Genomic DNA, 25803 nt, shown 5'->3' with positions numbered 1-25803 from the left:
CCCAGTGACTATGCCTATTTGTTTAAGGGCCATTTGAAACCTCTCTGTTCTCTGCTTGGGGCTCAGGTTTAATAGCAGAAACTGAAGTAAGATATTCCAAAGGTCCCCTGGTTATTAGGAGTTTAATATTGGTTCTCTGCAGGAAGTCATGCAAATGGCTGATAAGCTCTATCCACTAAAAATGAGGCAATTTTATAGCTAATTTTAAAAGTCCTATGTTGGAGATATCTTGGAAGGATTGCTTTAACTGGTTATGAATTAGTATATTGCACTTTTGACTCCCCTTCCTTGTTTTAATTTTTCTTTCTACAAGAACAGTTATCCTGGCGAACTTTACAATCTTCCTCACAAGATTTACCTGTTGTCATGTTCCCTGGCAGGGCATTTCTGCAAATGCCTTTAGTTCAGGAACGTTTCCCTTTCACCCAACACACATTTGTTGAGAGCTTATATGTGCCAGGGACAGAGAGTACAGAAGATGAATAAGACATTGGCCCCCTTTAAGACACTCATCAAAGTATCAGATATGAAGAAAATTTCAAAATAGTGTGCCAAGTACTGTCCTAGTGGTAGATGTAAATATAGTGTGAAATAAGTGGCCAGGACTGTTTTGGGGGTTAGTGACATCACAGAGGAGGAAGTGTTCAGGAAAGGGTGGTTATTCCAGGATGAGGGAACAACATGAAGCAATTCTGGGGTGTCTGGACTATGTGGGTGGATGGAACAGGGGGTGGAAGTCGAAGAGGCTGGAGAAAGGAGTGGAAAGATCATTTCGATGGCCATGTGTGCCTACTGGAGATTGTCTCGGTGCACTCGCTACCTCCTTTGGACCTGCTCTGGATGCTGGTTCGCCCATGTGATCATGTACAGTCTCTCAGAGGAGAATGGTTCCCTCTGGCACTCCCTTGGCAATTATTCTTGGACTTGCTGAGACTTTTCACTGGAGACTGAACAACATCACACTTGATTCATGACGTTGGGTGTCTGCTTACATCTCTGGTCCCGGCTCCTAGTTGTGCAGCAGATGCACTGTGAGGAGCCAAGGCTGCAGTGCCAGCCAGAGTGCTGCTGGCGTCCATCAGTGCCCGCCCCGGGCTGTCTGCTGGAACAAGGTTGCAGAGCTACATCTGCGACAGCTTTGCTCGGGTTATGTGAAGACTTTGCCCACTGGTGAGAAGCTTAGATTTTCTCAACTGGGCCTCCTGCTATTTTAATTAAACTTTGTTTTTAGCAGCTCTTCCTGTTTCCACTCTCCTGGGGCTAACTAGGTGTATTTGTGTATTTCATTTTGCTTTTCAACTCATTGCCGGATGGTTGACACTGTGAATGGATGTAAAAAGTTATAATAATCCTCGGCTGGTCTCTTCTGTACAATCATCAAAGCAACATTGGAAGGAGATACCATTCATTATTCAACCAATATTTATTGTTCAGATACTATGTGCAATAACTGTCGGGTTCTCTGTAGGTGCTGGGGTCTGGGTTGAGTAAGACACACAGGATCCTCTCCGCTCTGGGGGATATTATAGTCTATTGGGAGAGATGAACATTAACCTTACAATTAAAGTCATATGTGATGGAACCCACTTCTGAGAAAGGCAGGACAATGCATCGTTGGCTATAGAACATGCCAAATAGTTTTTTAGATTTTTATTTATATTGATTTCAGAGAGGAAGGGAGAGATAGAAACATCAATGATGAGAGAAAATCATTGATTGGCTGCCTCCTGCATGCACCACCATCATTTGTGGGGATGGAGCCCACAACCTGGGCATATGCCCTGACAAGGAATCGAACTGTGACCTCCTGGTTCATTGGTCCATGCTCAACCACTGAGCCACGCTAGCTCATTTTGAGCAGGCAGCTGGTCAGAACTGACCCCCAAACCAAAAACTTACCCATGCAACCTACAGTCCAGAATGATCTGCAATTCCATTTTTATTCTCTTTTCACACCACAGTTCCCGTGTTTTCCTATCTGTTGCAAACTTCCACAAGTACCTAAGATTTTAGCTCTATCGGACTCTGAAGTGTAGATGAGTGAAAGGAGGGAGTGAGGATGTGGTGATGGCCAAGGTATCCAAGAGGCCCTCCTTTTTGAACATATAGTCCCTTTTTTTCCCCTTGAATCCTAAGGTTGTCCCTCTTGTCTGACCAAGAAACTCGTAAGTTTATCCTAGAGCTGCCTATGTCGAGTGATAGCTCCAACATACCACTCTCATACATTTTTATTTCATGAACCAGTTTTCCTTTGGAGATTGGATATGTATCAGTAATGTACATACATTGTACTGAGCATCAGAATCGCTCACTTGCACCAAGAAAGCACTTTTTTAATAGTCTGTTAATATAAGATTGGAAAATTTTTCATATCATCTTGAATTTTCACAGTATCTTTTTTTTGTTTCTAAAATAATTATTTCTTATCTATGCATATTGCTTGCTTTACATTATGGGCAGGTTCTAAATTAATATTCTTACAAAGGGGAGAAAAATCAACATGATATCTCATCTCTGTCTTAAGGAAAGTGCATAGTAATTTGTTCACAAATCTCAGTAATTTGTTCTAAAACTAACATTTACCTGTATTACTGTTTACACCATTTAGAATCCCTAAGCACATTTAAATAGAAATTTTGAAAGAGCCATCCTATCTGCAGCATAAAAGCAGCATGGTAACCACACATGGGTCTTCTAACAGCATCCCCCCTTCTTTTTCCTTCTCTGTACAAGTCAACAGCTATGTATTTAGCAAAAATGCAAGCCTTGTGCATATGCATGCTGATTTTCATGACTGTAACTAGATGAAGATCCTTGTTTTGTTTTCTTGTCTCTTGTCTTGTTGGAGCCTGATCTAACAGAGTGAGTTAGTACTTATTTGTGTATTGTCGATGCTTCTGGTACTGCCCAGAGCAAATGGGCACATTTCATCTCAATTACGAATAGAAGATGAACACAGGGTGATGAGCCTGAGTCAGAGGTTAGAAGCATTTAATGGGATGAAATGCGAATGAAAATTGGAAAACAATCCCAGGCCTCTGTAGAAGATGAGAACAGGAGAAACTCAATTAGAGAAAACCATACACTTTCCTCCTTCTGGGCTGGGCTTTCTTTGCACTATTGTAGTTGCTTATTTGGTTTTAAATAGGAAAGCAAAGAGTTTATTGTTTCCATTGTGAAGAAAGGTGAGGTGGTCTCCCAAGATGTCATTCATGTTCTCCAGTGCTTATGTAGAGTCCCTATAACCTAATCAACCTAACTTAATTACCTAAGCATGGCATGGTCTGAGATTTCCAGCATGCTGGCCAAAGGGAAAAGAAGTTTAGGAGGATTTAACCTGAAAGGATGAAAGAAAACAGAAGTTCTGTAGGGAGCTTTTCCCATGGTAAGCTATTCTAAACTTGTCAAAATAAAGATAATTCAAAGTTTTTAGGTCACAAATAAGGAAAAGCAACAACACTAAACGTAGACCCCATCCATCTTCCTTTGTTTGGTCTCTGTTTGGTTCCCATCACCTAGAATGTGTTTTTTTGCCAAGGGACCGAGTTCAGCTATTTTGCTTACTCAGTAAGCGTCCAATCATCTGTGAAGGCAGAGCCCATTCGCTTAAGAGAAGAATAAGTGAGCTGCATGTTTCGTTATTTTATTAGAACATCACTGAAGGCTGTTGTTCTGGGTGGACGGGTGGGTAGGAGATTTGTATCTGGATGGATGTGGCTTTACTTACAGTTTTCCTATTCTGACATGGGGAGAAATCAAAGAAAGAAAATAGGGTTCCCTCAACTTTCCAAAACCACAAAATGTCAGCATAAAAAGGGAGAAGTTCCAGTGGGTCTGTCTCAGAGTCAGGATTGGGCATCATACCATCCAGCATCGCTTGCAGAGTAAATGCATGTGCTTTTGTGAATGGACACTTGTGTACACACTGCAAAGCATTTGCCCCAGTCATTTCGCTTTAGAGAATCTTTCTTCAAGGCTAACATCTACAGCCTAAAAAGGCTTTTCTAAGCAAACCTCAAAGTCCCAGTCCACATGAAGACTTGTGTATAGATCGTCTGCTCAGAGGCCCCAGATACTTCTTGTGCTGAGTTAGAGTTGGTTGCTAGTAAGTCTAAATATTGGATTAAAGTATGACTAATGCTGACCGCCTGTCCACATGAACATGTTCTTACTTGAAGAGCTAAAGGCTATGTTCTGACATTTTATTTAAAATTCCCACAGCACTTTTCAAGGTTGAAGAGTTTTCCGAACAAATTTTAATTTAATGCAAGTTGTGCCTCCTGTGAAGTTTTTCTTCTCAACATTTTCAGCACCATGTCTCTTGTCAGCAAAGTTTCGTCCCAGTTGTTAGTTGCTTAGTCAAATGGTGGAAATACAGTGAGGAGTGGTTTAAAGATTTTTATTTATGAGGTCAACTATTATAGATGGTAAGTTGTATTTTTTTATTTTTGTTTTTTCCCCAACAATAATACAAATCTTACAAAGATTTATTCAAAAATGTGATCAGAAACTGCTGATAAGTGATAATTGGTGCAACTTTTCTATAAGGCAGACAATTCAAATGCTTTTAAAGATGTACATACCCTTTGACCTATTAATTCTACTTCTAGGAATTTATTCTGAAGAATAATTGGAAAGTGATATAGATACAAGGTAATTCATCTGATCATGAGTTATAATAGGGAAAAATAAAAATACGACCTAATGAATGACCTAGCAAGAGAGGCTTCATTAAATGATAAATATCATATGAGTATATCACATGCTTACTGAGCACCTAGTGCGTACTAGCCATTCTTCTAGGGCAGTGGTCGGCAAACTGCGGCTCGCGAGCCACATGCGGCTCTTTGGCCCCTTGAGTGTGGCTCTTCCACAAAATTCCACGTGTGGGCGCACACATACAGTACGATTGAAACTTTGTGGCCCATGCGCAGAAGTCGGTTTTCAGCTCTCAAAAGAAATTTCAATCATTGCACTGTTGATATTTGGCTCTGTTGACTAATGAGTTTGCCAACCACTGTTCTAGGGTACACAACAATGATGCAACAGAGAAAATTCTTTCACATCAGAAGCTTACATTTGATTGTGTTGGTGGGCTAGTGGGAAAGTGAGCGTTACTCCACAGTTATTAAAAGTGAATTATATAGAACTATAGTTACTGATGTGGAGAAATATTCAGTATGCGATGGTGAGGTTCTACAATTACTGAGAAAAACGCTGTTTTGAGGTGAAAATAATATAGACTAAAGCAATACACCAAAGAGAGTAACAGTTATTATCTCTGGGTCATGAGATAATGAGGTTTTGTGAGTGAAATTTTTTTTTTTACTTATTTATGTTGCATATTTTTCTATAATGAAGTCTTCATTTATTTAAAATACAAAGACTAACCTAGTAACCAGTTTGATTGCTGCAAAAAATTCCTGCCCTCCTCTCCCCACTCAGTTTCCCCCTTTCCTCTCCCCTCTCATCTATCTATCTCATCTATCATCTGTGCCTGAAACACAGGAATACAAAAAAGCTTCCCTATTCCTTTGTCTACCATTGCTATCAGACTCTATGTCTAGATACCCAACCAAACTCCTGTGTGCTCCAGTTTGTGCTCATTTCTTCTTCTAAAGAAATAGAATCTAGCTAATTAGTGCCCTTCATGTAAAAACCTCCGTGCTTTCAGACACTTAACAAAACCACTTCTGGACTTTATTTCCTATATTGTCTGAAAGCATTTTTTCCCATTGAGATTTCAGCCTCCCTTTCCATTTGTCTGTGTGGATTCATACCATTGTATTGGGTATGGTAGATATGCAAATTAGCACAGACCACAGAAAAGATTTGAGCCTGGGTTACAGGAAAGAAAAGGATCAAAACTGAATGCAAGCTGGGTGTGTTGCTCCCTGCCTGTTACTCCCTGTCTGCTTCCTCTTTTCAGGCTGTTGGTGCTCGGTGCCAGCTACTCACCAACAGCCTGAACACTAGACTTACTGTGGAGTGAGAACAGGTATACATGTTGAGTTCATTAAAAACCAGTACCTAAAAGTTTGTGGGTTGTTGTTTTGTTTTTGTTTTTAATCTAACCCCAAATGTATGTTTACTGAGCCTACACATCTACACCACCAGGGAGGCTTAGTAAGAGCAGGCAGCACAGATTAGATTTCCTAGGTCCTACACACACAAGGAGAGCTGTCCATTTTCATTAACTCCCAATAAAAGCTTGAATTCAGCCAGCAGCCCTTTGTCTTCATCTTCTGCGCAGCTCTCCAGCTTTGAGCTTTGTGGAATAACAGAATGAAGGTGGCTTGCATTCCAGCACATAATTGTTCCCCACCACTGCGTTGTGGGTTTTTCTTCTCCTTCTGCCAAGATGAAAGATATTTAATCAATAGGAGTAGGCATGAAGAGGAGGGATCAGAGTAGAACTAAAGTGTCACAGGGTGGATGTGAACCAGTGAATGAGAGCCCGCAGAGAGAAAGAGCCCTGCTGGTGCTTTATCTGGGGGCCTGAGGCATTGATTCTGACTACCTGGGGAGTGTACCTTTTCTCCTTTAAGTGCAGGAGAAAATCAACCAGTGTCTCTATGAGGCTACAACTTGACGTTAAGCTCAGAGGATGTTACCATGACACCATCTGCTTTCTAGGTAGCAAAGGGATAACCCAAAGGTGGACGTGATTTTTAAGAAAACTGTCTTATCGAATAGGATAATTCACAAATAGTTAAATTTCAGAGCCAGTGAACTATCAATTCTGCATATGCATTACAGAAGACTGAACTAGATGACAAGTTCAGCCCATCATTTCATTTTTCCCAGTGATTCCAGGATAGCAAAATATCTAGTTGACTCAAATACAGCTAGTTACCCCCAGTGCAGTTATTGGTCAGACACCCCAACTTGCTTGAATTTACCAAGTGTCATAATGTTATTCTTCACTTATTTATTCAACATTTACAGTGTTCCAGATTCCTAGCCACCATCCTAGGATAGAGAAAAATAAGCAAGGTTCCTTCCCATAGGAAGCTCTTAGTCCAGTGCCACAGGGACAATAATAAAGTGCTAAGATAAAGACAGAAGGGATAAGCCCCAAATCTGCCTGGCTGGGTGAGGGACCTTCTCTAAATCTGAAACCTTGAAACTTGAACACAGAGGCAGTTTGGGAGGCAGGACCAAAGCAGCATGTGCAGTATCCTGTATAATAAAGAGGTAATATGCAAATTAACCCTCACACCCTCAGAAGATGGCTGCCTACGACCAGGCTGGCAGGGGGGTTAGTGAGGGATGACCAAACGACTGAACAAGCAGGCTGCGTGGGGCGACCAGGCCGGCAGGGGGGTTAGCGAGAGACAACCAAACGACTGAACAGCAAGCTGTGTGGGGCAACCAGGCCGGCAGGGGGGTTAGTGAGAGACAACCAAACGACTGAACAGCAAGCTGCGTGGGGCGACCAGGCCGGCAAGGGAGTTAGTGAGGGACCACCAAATGACTGAACAAGCAGGCTGCGTGGGGTGACTAGGCCAGCGGAGGGCAGTTGGGGGCAACCAGATCAGCAGGGGTGGCAGTTGGGAGTGACCAGGCTGGCGGGGGGGTGCCATTTGGGGGCAACCTGGCCAGCAGTGGGGGGCAGTTAGGGGCAACCTGGCCAGTAGGGGCGGCAGTTAGGGGTGATCAGGCCAGCATGAGAGGCAGTGAGGGGCGATCAGGCTGGCAGGGGCGGGCAGTTAGGGGTGACCAGGCAGGCAGGCAGGTGAGCAATTAGGAGCCAGTGGTCCACGATTGTGAGAGGGATGTCCGACTGCTGGTTAATGGGGCCTAAACCGGCAGTTGGATATCCCCCAAGGGGGTGCAGGCTGTTCTGAGGGGACATGCCTCCCCCCCTTCCCCCTGCACCCCCCTCCCCTGTGCATGAATTTTGTGCATCGGGCCTCTAGTTCTTTTATAAAAGCAAAGGAGTGATGGATATTTAAGGAAGGTTCGGTCCACCAATTCATCTGGTCTCAAACCAACTCACCATCTGAGAATCTTCTGAGAAGATATAAAAGTGGATTCAGAATGATACCTTTTTTAGAAATGGAGGAAGGGAATAAAACTGTTGAGTTTCCTATTACCAAAGAGCTGATACCAACCCACTGTGAGGAGCTCAAGGGCAAGGAATTGCCTTCTTTTTCATGATAATGGAGACATGTGAATAGATCTGCAGGCAACTCCTGTAATGAAAAGAGTCTGTGACTCCTATTCACTGCTCCAGATTCCAGGCTTGAATTTGTCACTTGATGAGCTGGGCGATTCGCTTAAAATTGCCAATTAAAAAAAGTACATTAAAGTATATATTTAAATACACTGTGTATCAGATATGTGATATATAAAAAAATATGCACATTATAATATGTATATACTAACATTTATTTGAATGATTTTAAATATCTAAGATCATCTTCACCCACAGTTTCTCTACTCATCTTGGCTCATCCCATTTCAGCTCATTTCAGTTATGTCATTTCAAATTGGCAGCAGTTACAGATGTAACAATAGGACTGCGTGGGTTTATAAGGATGAAAAAAAAGCCCCATTCTTTCTTAATTATGACCATCTGTTCACAACAGTGATCACTGTTAAGGCATTAAGAGCCTAATGCAAGTCCAGGGATTAATAGGCAAAGAAAGAAAAATGGTATCTGTGTGATCCTGCTGAAGGCAAGCAAGGGTTGGCTAAAAGTGGTTACAGAGCTCCTGAAGAAATTCAAGGTGCTCTCAACAATTTAAAAGTGCACTTAGATGTTAACATCTGGGAATGCTGGGTGAAGGGTGCATGGGAACTCTCAGTACATTTCTTTGCACCTTCCTGCGAATTTATAATGTTTTCAAAATAAAGAAGTTAACAAATATTTTAAATGCACTGAGAATTAGGAGTTAATGTTTTGACTGACTAAAAATAAGAATTAGCACAAATGAATATACTTGATTAAAAGCATCTACAAAGAAAACGCCATCAGGGTGTTTTTGATATTGTTGTTTAGTCTTTTTTTTTAACTGTCTCAGAATCCTTAATACTTTTCTCTACAGGGTGATTTTCATTATGTTGTAAGCACATGACCCCAGAGGATTTCCTGAACTATTTGTTGACATGCTGTGTTAGCACTGTTGTGGGTGTTCGGGTGTCATTCTTTTGGGGCAAGATGTCATTGAGACCTGGGATATGGCATATGGGATATGATTGGAAAATAAAGTGAAAACCCCAGCATATAATAGTCATCTGATTGTGAACAGCTCCATACATTTTTCCCTTTCAGCTCAAATACGTAGAGCCTGTTTGATGAGAACAATGTACACATCCTTTTCTAATACTTGTTTTTTTGTTGTTGTTTTTTTAATACTTGTTTTTGAATGAAGAAGAACAATTATAGTTTACATGTGCTTCATGCTGGGATCAACTAATCCCATTTGAAGCTGTTCACAGTTCTTATAAATGCATCATACATACATACATACATACATATTGTTTGTGTATCTGCTTTGCTTATACAATTAAATATTAAGATGCCAAAAAGAATTCTGGTCTGCTATTGTCTTTCTTATACAGCAAATAAAGACGAAACAGGAAAAGAAAAATTTTATGATCACAAACAGATCTCAAAAAAATAAAGAGTATAAAAACTCAAACATATTTCCAAAGAATTTTTAAATGACATTTTCCTATCCGCATAAAATTCGAGCATCTCAATTGAATCCTCTTTGAGCATTTCTGTGATAGATGAAAATGTGAAGGGTAGGAGTCCACATCTGGATATCCCACCTGAATTTTTTCACTGAGCAGCACTCCCTGGAACATGCTACAAACTCACTGTGAATGGTTTATTGTTTAATAAGATATATTACCCATGTCCACTGCCGCTTAATACACATGTGTGGATGGACAGAGGTCAGACCCTGCTGATTCAGACAGAGATGAGGAGGAGAAAGAACTAGAAGCCTACATAACACATGAGGGCGGGATTCTTGGAGTGGAGAAGAAAAGCCCTGGAAAGAGAAAGACATCTGCTATTTAAAGAGCTGTCACAGAAAACAGTGGATGCAGACTCGTTCTGTTTTATTCTGTGATATGAGGGGTGGTGCAGGTAGAAATAGCATTCGAAATTGGAGAGACCAACATTTTGCCTCAGTGTAAAGAACTTCACTTTAGCTGAAACACCCTAGTAAATAGAGAGGATCCTGTCACCAGACTAAGAACCAGCTTGGGTGCCTGGTCAAGGATGTTGTGGGAAGGATGCTTTCATTAGAGGGTCAGTTATAGTCAGTGATCTTTGAAGTCTCTTCCAGGTCTTATTTGAGTGAGGTTAACTTATCTCATCACTGATATAAGTTAACTTACTGCTGATTCAGTATCAAGACTTCCTTTATTCATGAACACGGTTTACTGAGTGTCAGCTATATGCCAGGCACCATTGTGGGCAGTGAGACTATAATATATTAAAGCAAACAGACAGAGATTCTCCCCACGGAGCCTACTTTCTGTAACAGGCTTATGGAAGGAAACTCCTTTCTGGAGATCAACACTCCAGCACTGTGTTGGGTAATGGACCAAGAATATGTCCAAAATATTATATTCTGCATATTTTTCTAAATCAAAACAGACTCTCTTTGCAGAGGATCAGTACCGTTTTATTTATTTATTTTTTTAATATTCTAGAATGATATACCAAAAAGTACCTTATGATGATTTCTACAGTCAATCTGGAGAACTAATATAGAAAAATATTAACTCAATAATATTTGCCCAATTAATGACACTTCTCTATCAAAGGAGAAAAAAATTATTTGGGCACAAAATATTATGCAAGTTTGATATCTCTGTGGATTCATAGTGTTTTAGTTAACAACTGGTCTTAAGTTTGGCAGACCAGGTTTTGAGAACTACATCTTCTATGTATTGTTTACTTAACCTAATCTCTGTTTTCTTATCATTAACATAGGGATAAAAACAGTAATTACCTCATGAGTGCTTGGCATTAATAAATATTTCTGAATAAGTGAGGGATTTAGAAAATATAATGAAGAATGCATTTATCACATGTCCATAGTATCAGGCCCTTAATGAATGGGTGTGGAGATGATGGTAGTGATGATAGTAGTTGTAAAACTGTCCTTATTTGTAGATAATATGGTCATCTGCATAGAAAGCTCTATGGGATTTGTAAAATTCTGTTACAACTAAGATGTGAGTTTAACAAGGTTACAGGATATAAGATCAACATAAAAAATGACTTTTTATATATTTACAACTAACAACTGAAAATAAAATAATAATGCCGTTGCCTAGCATGAGAAACATGAAACGTTTAGGAATGAATTTGACAAAAGTTGTGCAAGATCTGTATAATAGAAATATACAGCATTGTTTAGAGAAAACATAAATAAATAGAGAGATTTAAGCATCAACAGAATCAAAGTTGCTAAAATGGCAATTCTGACCAAAATGTTTTGCAGGGGTGGGCAAACTTTTTGACTCGAGGGCCACAATGGGTTCTTAAACTGGACCGGAGGGCCGGAACAAAAGCATGGATGGAATGTTTGTGTGAACTAATATAAATTCAAAGTAAAGGTGCGGAGGGGAGAGCAAGAGAACCCTCCGCTCTTTCGGCTCCAGGGGCCGGATAGAACAGCTGAATGGGCCGGATCCGGCCCGCGGGCCATAGTTTGCCCACGGCTGGTTTAGAGTCAAAATCATAGTTGAGTTTTCGAAATTTTATATGGATTCTAAAGCTGATTCTATAATTTTTTATTAAAACACAGACGATCTGGAATAGCTCACACAACTTTGAAAAAGAAGAGCATAATAACAAGAGTTGCACCTCCTGATTTCAATACTTACTATGAAGCTACCTTAACATAGTGTGATATCAGTGTGAAGATAGAAAGAATAGATCAATGAAACAGAATGGAGAGTTTAGAAATAGACTCAGATGTTTATGTTCAATTGATTTTTGACAAAATTCAATGGTAATTCAGTGGACAAAAAAGAGTTTTTTCACCTGGCTGGGCTGGAAGAATGGACATCTACATATTAAAAAAAAAAAAAATGAACTTAGGCCAATACCTTGAGCCATATACAAACTTTAGTCAAACTTGATCCTAGACATGACCATAAAACCTAAAATTATTAAATTCTAGAAGAAAATGTAGGAGAAAAATATTTGTTCTTGAATTAGGCAAAGATAGGTAGTATATACCAAAAGCATGATTTACAAAAGAAAAATCGATAATTTGGATATCATCAAAATTAAAAGTTTCTGCTCTTCCAGAGATATTTATTATTAAGAGAATGAAAAGACAAGCCACATACTGGAAGAAAATATTTCAAAATAAATTATCTGATAAAGAAGTTCTACCCACACCTATAAAGATCTCCCAAATTTTAGTAAGAAAACAACCCAATTTTAAAAATTGATAATTTGAACATTTATCCAAACAAGATATGCAGATGGTAGTAAGCATTTTTAAATATGCTCAACATTATCAGGAAGGTGAAAATTAAAACTTCAAGATGCTACTGCATACCCAACTGACAGTGCCAAAAGAGGATATGGAGCACCTGGAATGCTCCACACTTACTGCTGGTGGAATAGAAAATGGTGCAGACACAGACCTGTCATATGCTATAGCCATTCTACTCCTAGGTTATTACTCAGGAGTAATGAAAATACTCCCATACAAAACTTGTATGTGAATGTTCTTAGCAGCTTTATTTGTAACATCCAAAAACTGAAAGCAACCTAAAGGTCCCTCAACATGTCAATAATTTTTTTTTTAACTGTGGTATATCCGTACAATGGAATACTACTTAGAAATAAAAGGGAAAGGGGATGATATATTGTTATACAGGGTGGGGCAGAAGTAGGTTTTCAGTTGTGAATACTCAAAACACAGGTTTTATTCTTGCATTATTATTTACTAGAGGCCCAATGCACGAAATTTGTGCACGGGTGTGTGTGTGTCTGTCCCTCAGCCTAGCCTGAACCCTCTCCAATCTGGGACACTCAAGGGATGTCCGACTGCCCGTTTAGGCCCGATCCCGGTTGGGCAGTCAGACATCCCTCTCACAATCCAGGACTGCTGGCTCCAAACCGCTTGCCTGCCTGCCTTCCTGATTGCCCCTAACTGCCCTCCCCTGCAGGCCTGGTCACCCCTACCTGCCCTCCCCTGCTGGCCTGGCTGCCCCTAACTGTCCTCCTCTGCAGGCCTAGTCACCCATAACTGTCCTCCCCTTCAGGCCTGGTCAGCCCCAACTGTCCTCCCCTGCCGGCCTGGTCGCCCCTAACTGCCCTCCCTTGCCGGCCTGGTCACCCCTAACTGATCTCCCCTGCAGGCCTAGTCCCCCCGCAACTGCCCTCCCCTGCAGGCCTGGTCCCTCCCAATTGCCCTCCCCTGCAGGCCTGATTGCCCCCAACTGCCCTCCTCTGCCAGCCTGGTCACCCCTAACTGCCCTTCCCTGCAGGCCATCTTGTGGCAGCCATCTTGTGTTCACATGGGGGCAGCCATCTTTGACCACATGGGGGTGGCCATCTTGTGTGTTGGAGTGACGGTCAATTTGCATATTACTCATTTATTAGATAGGATTGCATTATTTTCCATAGGCTACCTTTGCCCCACACTGCATATACAACAGGAGTGAATCTCAAAAAAGTTAATCTAACTGAAAGAAGACAAATAATAAGAGTACATCTGTATGACTCATTTCTATAAAATTGAAGAAAATACCAATTAATCTAGTGACAGAAAGGTAATCTGATGCCTGGCAATAGGGAGAAATAGGAACATTTATAATTGAGATTAAAAATGAGGCGGAGGATACTTTTAGGGCTAGTGGTTATGTTTGTTAGCTTGTTTTAATGGTTTCAGGATATCAGAACTTGCCAAATTGTTTAAACATGCGTAGTTCATTATATGTCAGTTATGTCTCAATTTTAAAAAGTAATAAAGAATGCATGGCGGTTGTCACAAAACTAAGGGCTCATGACATGATTTGGGCAACCTTGAGGGTGAGTTTTTGCTTGATGGTAAATCATGTGGATTTACATTTTCAGTTGTGACCATGCAGATCATCATTAGCTGTGAGGGCATAGAAGAAAGTGAGGAAATGCTATCGCTGGATATTGGTAGTAGTCATATGGCTAATATGGAGCTTGAGATGAATCTTACAATCACTGTTAACACATTTCAGTCACTCTTTTAAATCTGTCCTCAAATTTTTGGATCATGAGATGGATGCCAGAACACTGTGTTCCATGATACTCATTCACACTTTTAGTTAATGAGTAAATATAGCCATGGACATGATTTTATCTTAATAAGAGAGTGAATTCTGATTTCTAGATGACATTTCTATCCTTCCTTTAAAAATACAGTAAAATCCAACCATATGATTTAATTCGCATTAGTGGATGCCTTTCATCAAGGACTTCTCCAAGTCATTTAATGTCTAAAGTCTCTGATAGACCATCTTCCTGTCTGACAGTTGAAAGGAAAGAGAATTAAGTAACTTCCAGGAATCACAGAGCAATTCTGTGAAGGCAAATCTGGGTGCATGTGAGTGCACATGAGGGCATGAGTTGTGAGTGCACATGAGGGCATGAGTTGTGGGTGGTCAGGCAAGGTACAAACCACACCAACTTCTTTCATGTTGTTGCTTATTGAGACATTTTTTTTTCTTTTTAGTGGCCTTACTTTTCTGTTTTCCAAGCAGGCCAGGTATTTTTATGAAAGGGTATGTCATTGGCAAGTCACAAAAACTGCAAGAATGCCCCATGACCAGAGAAGAAATAAATATCTCACAAGATAGTATATCCCCAACTTCTCTCCCTTCAAGATTGTCCCTTTCTTTGGGGTGTGGTTACTATTTACCAGGCTTTTGGTATTGCTTTTGACTCACATTGATTTATCTTATACTCAGCATCTACTATGTTGCAAGCATTTGGCCAAAGTCTTAGGATACATTTAATTCCATGATCTGATCACTACAACTGAAATATGGGTAATAAAATTAGTCTTATTTAGTTTAAATACCTTGTCCAGGTCAAACAGGTAGTAAGTAATAGAGTCTGGATTTGAAACTAGAGCATTCTAGGAAGACAGACTGGGTTTTTATACAAATAGTTGTGGGACCTTGGGTAAGTTACTTACTTGAGTTTGAGACCTAATGTCCTCATCTATAAGAAAGAATTATAATATTTACATTATAGGGAAGTTGTGTTGCAAGTCTCATAGAACATCATAGATGCTCAGTAAACGCTATTCCACTTGCCTCCCAACCTCTTCTGGTTCCAGATCCTTTGCCTTCCCAGTCTGTCAGTCTCAAGCACATGAGACCGAGTCCAGCTGTTGGCTGTGCAGTTATCCACTCGGTGCAGCTCTCCTTGTTCAAGATCTGTCTACTCAGAAAGATTCTGAGTATCTTGAAGACAAAGACTCTCTCTCACTTATCTTTGTCCCTCCAGTGCCCAGCACAGAGTCCAGTAGATGTTTATGAATTAAATTAGAGGCCTGGTGCACACAATTTGTGCACTTGGGGGAGGGGGGGTCTCTCAGCCCAGCCTGCGCCCTCTCACAGTCCGGGAGCTGTCAGGGGTTGTCCGACTGCTGGCTTAGGCCTGCTCCCCAGGGGTATCGGGCCTAAGCCGGCAGTCAGACATCCTTAGCACTCCCGCAGAGGCAGGAGAGGCTCCCGCCACCGCTGCTGCACTCGCCAGCTGTGAGCCCAGCTTCTGGCTGAGGGGGCGCTCCCCTTTGGGAGAGCACTGACCACCAGGGGGCAGCTCCAGCACTGTGCATCTTCCCCCTGGTGGTCAGTGTGCATCATAGCAACCGGTTATTCTGCTGTTCGGTCGATTTGCATATTAGCCTTTTAGCATATAGGATTGACAGGCGTCTTCAAGAGGTGTTTCCAGCGCTTTTAGAGAATTTTTTGCAACCAATGTCCCACATCCCAGATTCTCCCTGTCTACTCTTTGTCTTCATTCCAGAGACCACTTCATCTCCATCACTTGAACATCCTCTGATTGGAAGAGCTCCAGTTCCCCTGGGTGGTAGCACAACCCAGGTCTGTGTGGTGGCACATGGGTTGGGACTGCTTCAAGTGTTCCACTAAGCTGGCCATGGTTTTGTGATGGGCATGTGCCCTGTACTCATAGATCTTCTCACACCTGACCAGGTCTCCTTCTCTCAAAGCCTTCCCTGGACCTTAATGTCATATTGACATTCTACCTCTCAACCCAGCTGATAAGGTTGCCTGTTATTCATTCATTCAATGGACACATAGCCTCATGTTTGCAATCACTATTTTTTAATTCATTGGTTGCCTCCCTCTGCGCCTAGACTGGGGATTAAACTCGAAACCTGGGTATGTGCCCTGACCAGGAATCAAATAGGAAACCTTGTGGTATATAGGATGAACTTCCAACCAACTGAGCCACACTGGCCAGGGCAATCATTATATTTTTTTCCCCTGTTTTTCTTCTTAACCTCGTATCTAGTATTTAATCTTCTAATGCCATATTAGCATTTCTGACTTTCAGGAATCATCCATGAATCTACAGGAACCCTTGTGCTTTACATATTCCCATTGAGAATATTTAAGCTTATCTTTTGTCAGATGGCTAACATTGTGCAGGGTTCTTCAGTGGCTAACTTTGGAGTTGAAAGGTCAGCATCAGTTGGGTTAACTCCTTTGAAGAGGTTAGCAGTTCTGAGATTTAGGCAACTGAGTATATCATCCTAATTGTTTCTGGACAGATGCCCTCCTCCCTCTCAGTTGCTATACTTGTCAGTCTGCTTATGCAGGGTCTGTATGTGCCTAATATGGTCTGCCCAGAGTTTGACAGAAATACAGAAGATAGAGTTTTCAGATCAGAATTGAAAGACTATTTTTGACTGGGGTATAACATGAATTCCATGCCTTCCATGAGTATCCTAACTGCTTAGAGTTTTTGTAACTGAGCCCCAGAGTTTCTTCCCCACCACAGTGGAAATGCGTGCGGTCCTGTCCCTATCCTGTTTCTGAGCCAGTTGATTTGGGTGAGGGCTGTAAAGACACTGAATAGCACTGTATCTGGCTTTTCTGGCAGATGCCTCACTTCCTGTTGGCACTTGTTTCATCCATGAAATGAGAAGAGGTGGGAGGGAGAAGATTGGGCATTTATCTGGTCCTAATTTTGAATAATCGTCCATGAGCATCTCTCAGAGTGGCTCAGAGTTTATTTATGGCTTCCCATCGTGTTCTTCGGGGGCCCAGAGCTCATTCAGACAGTGTGTTGGTATGGTGTCTTCACGGATTGTTTGGAATAACTGTGACATTAGAGTTTCAGGGAAATGGTATGAAAAAAGGCTAACATATTTGCATGCAAATAATTTGTATCCTAATTGGCAAAAGAGTATTTGAAAGGGTTTTTTTTTTCATTTTTGTGAATGAGCACATAAAATAATTTGCCCTGAGAGAGCTTTTGTTGCATAGGAAATCATTGCAATATCAGCTCACATGGAGACATTAACCTGATATTGTTCTAATTCCTCAGGCAACATGGGAAGTATTTTGACCTCTGCCCCACTCTCTTCCCATTGCTTCCAACTGTGTTTTCTGTGTTGTGCGCACATGTAGTGAGAGTCTGCCTATACCCAAAATGCAAATAAAGCATTTGTGAATGTATTTATAATCCTCAAATGGTAGAAGTACTCATTAATATGGTTTTGCAGGAAGTAGTGTAAGAACACTAGTGTAAGGCGGAAACATCTTAATGTAATCCTGTATTATGGGTTTCTTTTTATATGCCAACATTACTTAGCACAGCCCTCGTGAATTAGGGATGATTTACTGAATGTCCTTCAATTTCATGGTAGCAATCATGCTCTCTGTTTCCTGCTAGGAGTCATCTCTACTGCAGACATCCTGGATCGAGAGACAACAGGGTCCTACTGGCTGACAGTGTATGCCACAGACCGGGGCGTGGTTCCACTCTATTCCACTATTGAGGTCTACATTGAAATTGAGGATGTGAATGACAATGCCCCGCTGACCTCGGAACCTATTTATTATCCTGTCGTCATGGAAAACTCTCCCAAGGATGTATCTGTCATTCAGATCCAGGCTGAGGATCCTGACTCTAGTTCCAATGAAAAACTGACATACAGGATTACAAGTGGGAATCCTCAGAATTTTTTTGCCATCAATATCAAAACAGGTAAGGGCATGCTCATATGACTTTAAAATTGGTAGTCCAGCTTTTAAATACATCAGCCTGACGCTTGCTTACTTATATTATTTCATTTATCCCCTTATTTATTTATTTTGTGTGGAGGACAGCATCCTCCTTTCAAAGGAGGAGTTTCTGAAAAGCTAAGCATTCTACTATCTATGGTATATTTACATTTCAACTGATACCAAGGTGAAGTGATCTAATAAAAATTAGAGGCTTTTATAGAAAGCCTTGTATTTGCTTTATTCAAAAGGAAAAAAAAAATGGCCCAACTGGTGTGACTCAGTGGTTGCCGGTCGACCTATGAACCAGGAGGTCACGGTTCAATTTCTGATCAGGGCACATGCCTAGATTGCAGGCTCTATCCCCAGTGTGGGGCGTGTAGGAGGCAGCCGATCAGTGATTCTCTGTCATTATTGATCTTTCTATCTCTCTCTCTCCCTCTCCCTTCCTCAAATATATGTATATACTAGTGACCCAGTGCACGAAATTCGTGCACATTAAAAGGGGATTAATTAGAGGAAATAATTTAATATTGATATTTGCCCTTTCTCTATAATGGAAGTGTCAGAGATGAAAGAAAATTAGTAAAATGTATATGAAAACCTTTCTCCTGTCAGAGTCTGGCACTCACCACAGGACCCAGAGTCAAGTCCCCACCCACCCACATGCACCTCAAAATCACGGGAGACCCAGACCCGGCTGGCCCACCCCCATTGGGCTAGATCCAGACCCAGCCAGTCCCACGCTTGCCAGGACGGGGTGGGGGGGGGGAGGGTGGCCTGAGGTCCTTCAGCCCAGACCGGGGTGGGGGGCATGCCTTGAGGTCCTCCGTCAAGCCCCACCATGTGGGGGTCATGGCCTGAGATCCCCTGTCAAGCCCCACTGGATGTGGGGCATGGCCTGAGGTCCCCTGTCAAGCCCTGCCAGGCACGGGGGCACAGCCTCCGGTCCCCTGTCAAGCCCCACCGGCAGGGGGGTGCAGCTTCAGGACCCCGTCAAGCCCCGCTAGGTGGGGGTGTGGCCTGAGTTCCCCCGACCCAGCACTGGGGGTGCACCTTGAGGTCCCCATCAAGCCCCACTGGGTGGGAGGCATGGCCTGAGGTCCCCTGTCAAGCCCAGCAATGCAGGGGGGTGCAGCCTCAGGTCCCTTGGCCTGGTGCTGGGGCAGGGGGCACAGTCTGAGGTCCCCTGCCTGTCAAGCCCCACGGGGCCGGGGGAGGGTGTAGCCTCAGGTCCCTGCTGTGATTGCTTGTTAAGGCTCCTTAAGGGAACTTGGCCTCAACTGTGGGTGCAGCCATCTTTGTGATGGAGTGATGGTCAATTAGCATATTCCCTCTTTATTAGATACGCTATTTGAAAAAAAAAAAAAAAGAGAAAAAAATGGTTCCAGAATACTCAGAGGGCCAACTACTGACTTTCTGTTTCTGTTTCTTGGGAGAGAGTAAGGTGGCTATGAGTGAGCTATCTGTGACACCCCTCCTTCTCAGAACTTCCTTCTTGCTTATCCTCAGTCCAGCTTGCTGTAAGATCTCCTTAAAGTCTTAACTTTAAGCCTGTAGTTTCTTGTGATTCCTGTACCTACCCATCAATGAAGTGTCAGTGTTTGGAAGAACTTCTGGTGTCTCAATCTCTACACAAAGTAGACAAACATTTAATTTTCTGGTCTTTTGCTCAAAACATTTCTAGAGAGTGTAATGAAAAAAAATTTTTTTGAATAAGGATCATAAAGGGCCAGAGTGGAATTTGTTTGAATGCATTCTGAGACAAGTACATAGACTGGAAAATGCTCTGTAGAGTGAATCTCAGTTTGTTGCTTTCTTGTGATTTGCCTCTTCTGGATCTTAACTCAGGAAGTAAAACACTCAGTGAGAGTTGTGATGGATAAAGTTTTAATTAATTGAAATTTAGAAGAATGTAAAAAATAGATACTATTGCTATCTCACCCTGGAAAAGTGAAAAGTTAGGGTAGGTTGGTATTTGTTGTGGACATGGTTAGGTTTCCAAACAAACAGCTGATCGTGTTGGTAGTTATTTCTCCTGCCTGTGTTTGTTAAAGTAGAAACACACAGCATTTTATAAATGTGAAGTTCCCATTAACATAATTTGAAGAGAATACCAAGTATTTTGGAAACTATTGATTTTCTCTAATTATGAGTGAGTCACTCATTTTGTTAAGCAGAGTTTAGCATTCTAACGTGTTAAATCAGTATTTGAATTGTGTTTCATTACAAAAAAGAGTGGTCTTCATCTGTCAATGAGTGAGGCCTACTTGACCCTGAAGAAGTCTCAGAGATTTGGAGCCTGGCCCAACTTTTCAGAGCCCCATTAAGTAGGGAAAACTGCTAGTGCACTTGAAGAACGCCTGAGCTGTGCTGGGAAGTCCCTCCTGATTTGCTTTCTTGCTATAACAAAGAGCCCCGTGTAATACAGTGACAGAGAAATGAATTTTGATACTTTAGAAAGTTCAGAGAGAGAGAATAGTGGCAAAAAAAAGTCCCAGTAAAGAGGTTGAGGACACAAACATCTTTACATTTCATAGCGCCTGTGGAATATGAGATACCAAGTCGGATTCTGCACCTTCCACCTTGATTTCATTAGCCCTTGATCATTAACAGTGAGCCCAGCGTGCTCCTTATGATAAAAGACACTGCAGAAGGGCACTTTCAACTGAAAATAAAGGAAGTGTGAATGTCACAGTGAAGAACTGGGGTTGGATGTGAAGAATGTAGGCTGTACATTATGTGCAGAGAATCTGTAGACTCGTCTAACTAAAGCTGTCTTTTTTATAGCTTTTTAAAAAGTGTGCACATGAATGTTAAGAAAATACTGTATTCTTACAATTTGGTCTATCTTACTTAATAAGAGTCTTAATCATATTTCTAATTTCTATGTTTTTGCGATAGATTTTTAAAAGCATTTGTGCTAGGAATGTCATTTTAGAGTAACTTTTTAAATTGCCTACGATAAATATATAGCATATTTTGTAATTCTCAGGCACATGGTAAGAAAACACTGGATATTGTTTATTCATTTGATCTCTCACCAAGTATATGTTGTGCCCAGCAGTTTACAAATAAGATCTAATAAATAAGATGTGTTCCAATTTTTTCAGGGACCCAAGGAAAAATGAAAATTAAAATTATACACACACATACATATATATGTATGTATATACTGGAAGCCTAGCGCATGAAATCGTGCACGGGTAGGGTCCCTAGGCCTAGCCTGCAATCAGGGCCATCTTCCGCCCTTGCCAGTCCCCAGTCCCGCCCTGCCGCCATCCACCACAGGTCTCCATGGTTCCCCGTTCACCATCCAGCAATCAGAGCCTGTGGGCCAGGGGGAGGGAACAAGAGGTCTGCCTTCCACCTGCTTGCCAGTCCCCAGCCCCACCCCGCCACCACCTACCCCGGTTCCCCATGGTTCCTCGTTGGCCATCCAGCAATCGGAGTCTGCGGGCAGGGGGTGGGAGAGGGACCTAGAGGTGGTCAATGCACCTCATAGCAACTGGTTGATCAGTTGTTCTGGTCATTACCCCATTATGGTTGCTGGCCTTTTATGATATAGGATATATACACACACACACATATATATATAATACAATAAAAGAGTACAATAATTGATTATGGTAGAGAAGTTTCACTCATTATGAGGTTAGTGAGATTGATGGTCAAGGAGTGCTTCATGGAGGAGGTGACATTTGAGATTAGAAGTCTTATATTTCAAATCCTTTTGCTGCACTTCCTGAGAAACAGGAAAACATAGACTACATCAGACAGCTTCACCAGCTTCGTGAACTTGGGAAAGTTATTGAACTCTCTGACCTTCAGTGTTCAGGGAACAGGGATTATTGCAAAAACTACCGAAACCTCCTGTGAAATACTTTGCATGGTGCCTGGCACAGTGACGCTCTGCAGTGCAGGCTGAGAGCACATCCTGAGGGCTTTCCCTCTGATTACAGGCAAGCCATCTAATCTCCTTGCACTTCAGATTCTTAGCTGGAGAGTGAGAATGACCTTACTTACTACACAGGGGTCGCTCATGAGACTGAATGCCATGCTGTGTTTGAAGGCTGTAGGTAAACTACAAAGCTCTGTAAGAATCGTGTTTTTACTATGTGCATTTCTATTGGGATTCGCAGAACCACAGGCCTGGTGTAATTTTGTTAAGCGTGTTGCCCTGAGTACCACAGTGCCTGTGGAGAAATGCTCAGCCAGCTCAACCAACTTCCCAAAGAGTCAGTTTCATTTTTGGCATTCCTTCCTGTCTCTCTAAAGTCATTTGCCTGAAACAGTTATGTTAATGTGACATTTTTTTAGTAATGAATCTGGAGATGTACCTACCCAGTATATTTAGGAAAGATTTGTGCTTTAGATTTTCTCAAGTAAAAATTGGATGTAGACTCATTTAAACTGACCTTTCATTCCTTCCTCTGGGTTAGAGCTGAAATTTATAGAGTTTTGTTTTGTTTTGGCAAAGTGCTACATAATAAATAGAGATTAAAATGATTAATGCAAAGTCAAATACTATCAATAATTATTATCCACAGCTTGCAGCAGATAACAGATGTCCTGGACCCAGGGAGGGAGAGAGGTTTCTGTATTGAACGCTCTGTTCTCTCTCCAAAGAACTGTTTGTTTTTTTTCTACCAGATTTGAAATCACGTAGAATCAGTAGTCTATGGACCTTCTTCAGTAATTCCTGTGGCTTAAGAAGAAAAACAAAAGCTGTAATGGTGTGAGGTCCTTTCTGGCCTGTACAGAAACATTTGATTAATTCCAGGCTGAGCAGTTGAATTCAATCAAATGCAGCCCCCTCACATGTGCATGCCTTTGCTAGTCAGTAACTAGAGCCCTGCCCGTGTGTTCTGAACAGCAGACACCCAGCAGACTGGTGTTCGCTTGCTTTTTGGGTGAGCAGGACTCAGCACTTGTAAGGAAATCCAGGCTGGCCACTGATTGGTCATCCAGGCTGAATTGGGGAACAGGTGTAGGAAGTTCCTCTAGGGATTCAGAATATTTATTTCAGTCCTGTCTACAAGCATGGAATCCACTTAGCACAGTGCCAACACTTAATAAAACACTCGGCGAACGTTAGTTGTTGTTATTGTCAGCCATCCTGTATTCCTCACTGGGATAAAGTTTGTGTAAGTTGCAAGCATACACCTCCACTGTCTTGAGGAAGGCATACTTGAAAGACCGCCATGTCTCTTCTTACCAGTTAGTATGTAGCATTGAAACCTTCCATTCAGTTTTGTAAAGTATATTGTGCACGACTTTGTGCTGCTGCTGTTCTAGACCCCAGGTGTTGGCAGGCTGGATGATATTACAAAGTATAAAATGGTTTATGCACTCAGGGAATTTAGCGTCGTGGGGAAAAATAGGAATCACATGAGGCAATTTGTAAAGACATGGTCATCCTCTGGGGCATGTAAGCTGTGAACAAGGTCACATGTCAGATTAGGGAAGGTTGGTGCCAGCTGGAGTAGAGGGGCTGGAGCAAGGACTCCACAGACCTGAAGTGGGTCCCGAAGCGTGAGTCCATCTGCACAGAGAAAAGCCAGAGGGCTACCCAGGGAAGAGAAACAAGTTACACTGACCTCAAAACCCATCTGTTGCTACTAGAACTAGTTTGAGAGGCACTATATGTTTAGAAAAGGAATATTAAAAGACTCATAATTGCCTGGAGTATTGCAAGATATTAGGAGTAGCAAATAGGCACACCTCCTTGGTTTTTTTTAGTTTAATGATATCTTTCATTGTGTATTTTTTAAATATATTAAAATCTGTATTTTTATAACTTCCTTCAGAGAGGCCTACTTGAAATAAACGTAAGTCTAAGATCAGCGTGGGCTGTGTTGAGGGCCTTTGTCTCTGAAAGCAGACCTTGCTCACTCCAGATCTTCCCATGATTGGATATCTAAGGCATGGGCTTTCTCAAGTCCTTCCTGCACTGGCAGTATCTCCCTATGGACCCATCCCTGGCATTGTCACCTGTATTTGAGTGGAGGTGAAGCTCAGCTTTCTTTTACTTTCTGTGAACAAACCCTGACCAAAGTTTGTTTGACTTATAGGCAGACCAGCTGGCCTCTGACCAGGTGAGTTGAGAGGAAGAGATCCCCTCCCAAAGTGTGTCAGCTGCAGGAAAACCTCAAATCCTTCTCTTAACCACCGATTCCCTTGGGGTTTGACATTTTTCCTATTAAAACAAGAGAGTGCCTTGTTAAAATATTGAATGTCCTTATTTCTAAAATCAACTCTAACATCAGCTCATCTTTGGTCTATGGTATAAGACATAGTGGGTATTAATGGAAGAGGCAACAGAAAGAGACATCTAGACGACCACCCTTCAGCATGACGATAATCACAGGGCAGGCTTGTTAGAATACAGAAACCTGGGGTAGAGCCCAGTGATTTGCTTTTCTAACAAGTTCCCAGATGATGCTGATGTTGCTCCCCTGAGAGCCTGGTTAGTAAGACTCTGGACTTTAGCATCCAAAGAGAAAGAAAAGAGGGAGGTCACACGGTGCTCAGAGATGCACCTGAGGACAAAGTAGCCCACTTTATAATTCATCCACTGACAGTCCTTGGAGTTTTGAGATTTGACTATAAATTTAAAGTGCTCTCTCTACCATCACCCCCAATCAACTTGCTTATATTTCCTGTTTTATGAAGTGAAAAAAAGAAAATTCTGTTTTTCTAATTGTCCATGAGCAAAACATCAGAACTAGATTCTTAGTTGATAAAAAATGATGGGCTATATAATATTTAGAAACCCTTGTATTATTTTCATATTTGTAGAATAAAACAAATTGTTACTAAAGTGGAACTCAGACCTAGCTACGTGGATAAATAAATAAGCATTTGATTTTAGTATATCTCTATAAAAAAAAGTGTTAGTTCTTAAGACAGTCATGCTCAAAAATAATTTTGTATCTTAAATAAGCTAAGTCTTAGATTTATGCACAGTCTGTTTGGTGACAATCAGCTTAGAAAACCACCTTTTCCTGGAAAACAGTAGGATAAATTACTATGTATAAAATCAGAGATTACAAAGAAAATCAGAGTATGAGGGACAAGGGTACATATGAATACTGATGCTTTTTCTTCATAGTGAACATTGTAGAAACCTCCTGCTGCCTTCTTATTCCTTATTCCTGCCTAATGAAAGCTCACTTCTGAATGAGCAGAAATGGCCGCTGGATGATGCGTTGATATTCATAAGTCCGGGCACAAAGTGGATAATGTAGCAAATGAGTATGTATGAAACTGTAAATCACCCTCGCTCCTTCCTTCAGCCATGAAAGGAGACCTTGTCCTATAGAACATTCAATTGTGTTCATTTAATCCAACAAGTCCCCTCGAACAAATGGGGCTCATGCAGATTTATCACAGGAGGTTATTTAAATTCAGCGGTGACCTTTGCCTCCCTTGTGCATGTGCTCCCTGTGAACAAGGACAAAGGGAACAGTCGTGCCCCATCATTATGTCCCTAAGGAGGCTGTGTGTTTCCCCATTTGATCAACTCTTAACTGGGAGCTAGGGGATGGGGTAGGGAGTCTCAGGGGT

The 25803-nt window shown here is 41.6% G+C and overlaps 1 protein-coding gene across 3 annotated transcripts in view; it reads left to right on the top strand.

Annotated features, from left to right (window-relative positions):
* FAT3 (FAT atypical cadherin 3) overlaps positions 1-25803 on the top strand; it is a gene marked incomplete at its 5' end in the record, with an annotated part of 523102 nt that overhangs the window by 148647 nt on the left and 348652 nt on the right. For all 3 annotated transcript variants that reach the window (XM_080642977.1, XM_080642978.1, XM_080642976.1), the window contains one exon: positions 17903-18217. In XM_080642977.1, the coding sequence (XP_080499103.1) occupies positions 17903-18217 (315 nt within the window). The remainder of the gene's footprint in view (positions 1-17902; positions 18218-25803) is intronic.

This window comes from Plecotus auritus, assembly GCF_963455305.1.
Source record: "Plecotus auritus genome assembly, chromosome: 9".
NCBI lineage: Eukaryota > Metazoa > Chordata > Mammalia > Chiroptera > Vespertilionidae > Plecotus > Plecotus auritus.
This window is presented reverse-complemented; position numbering and strand designations above follow the sequence as displayed.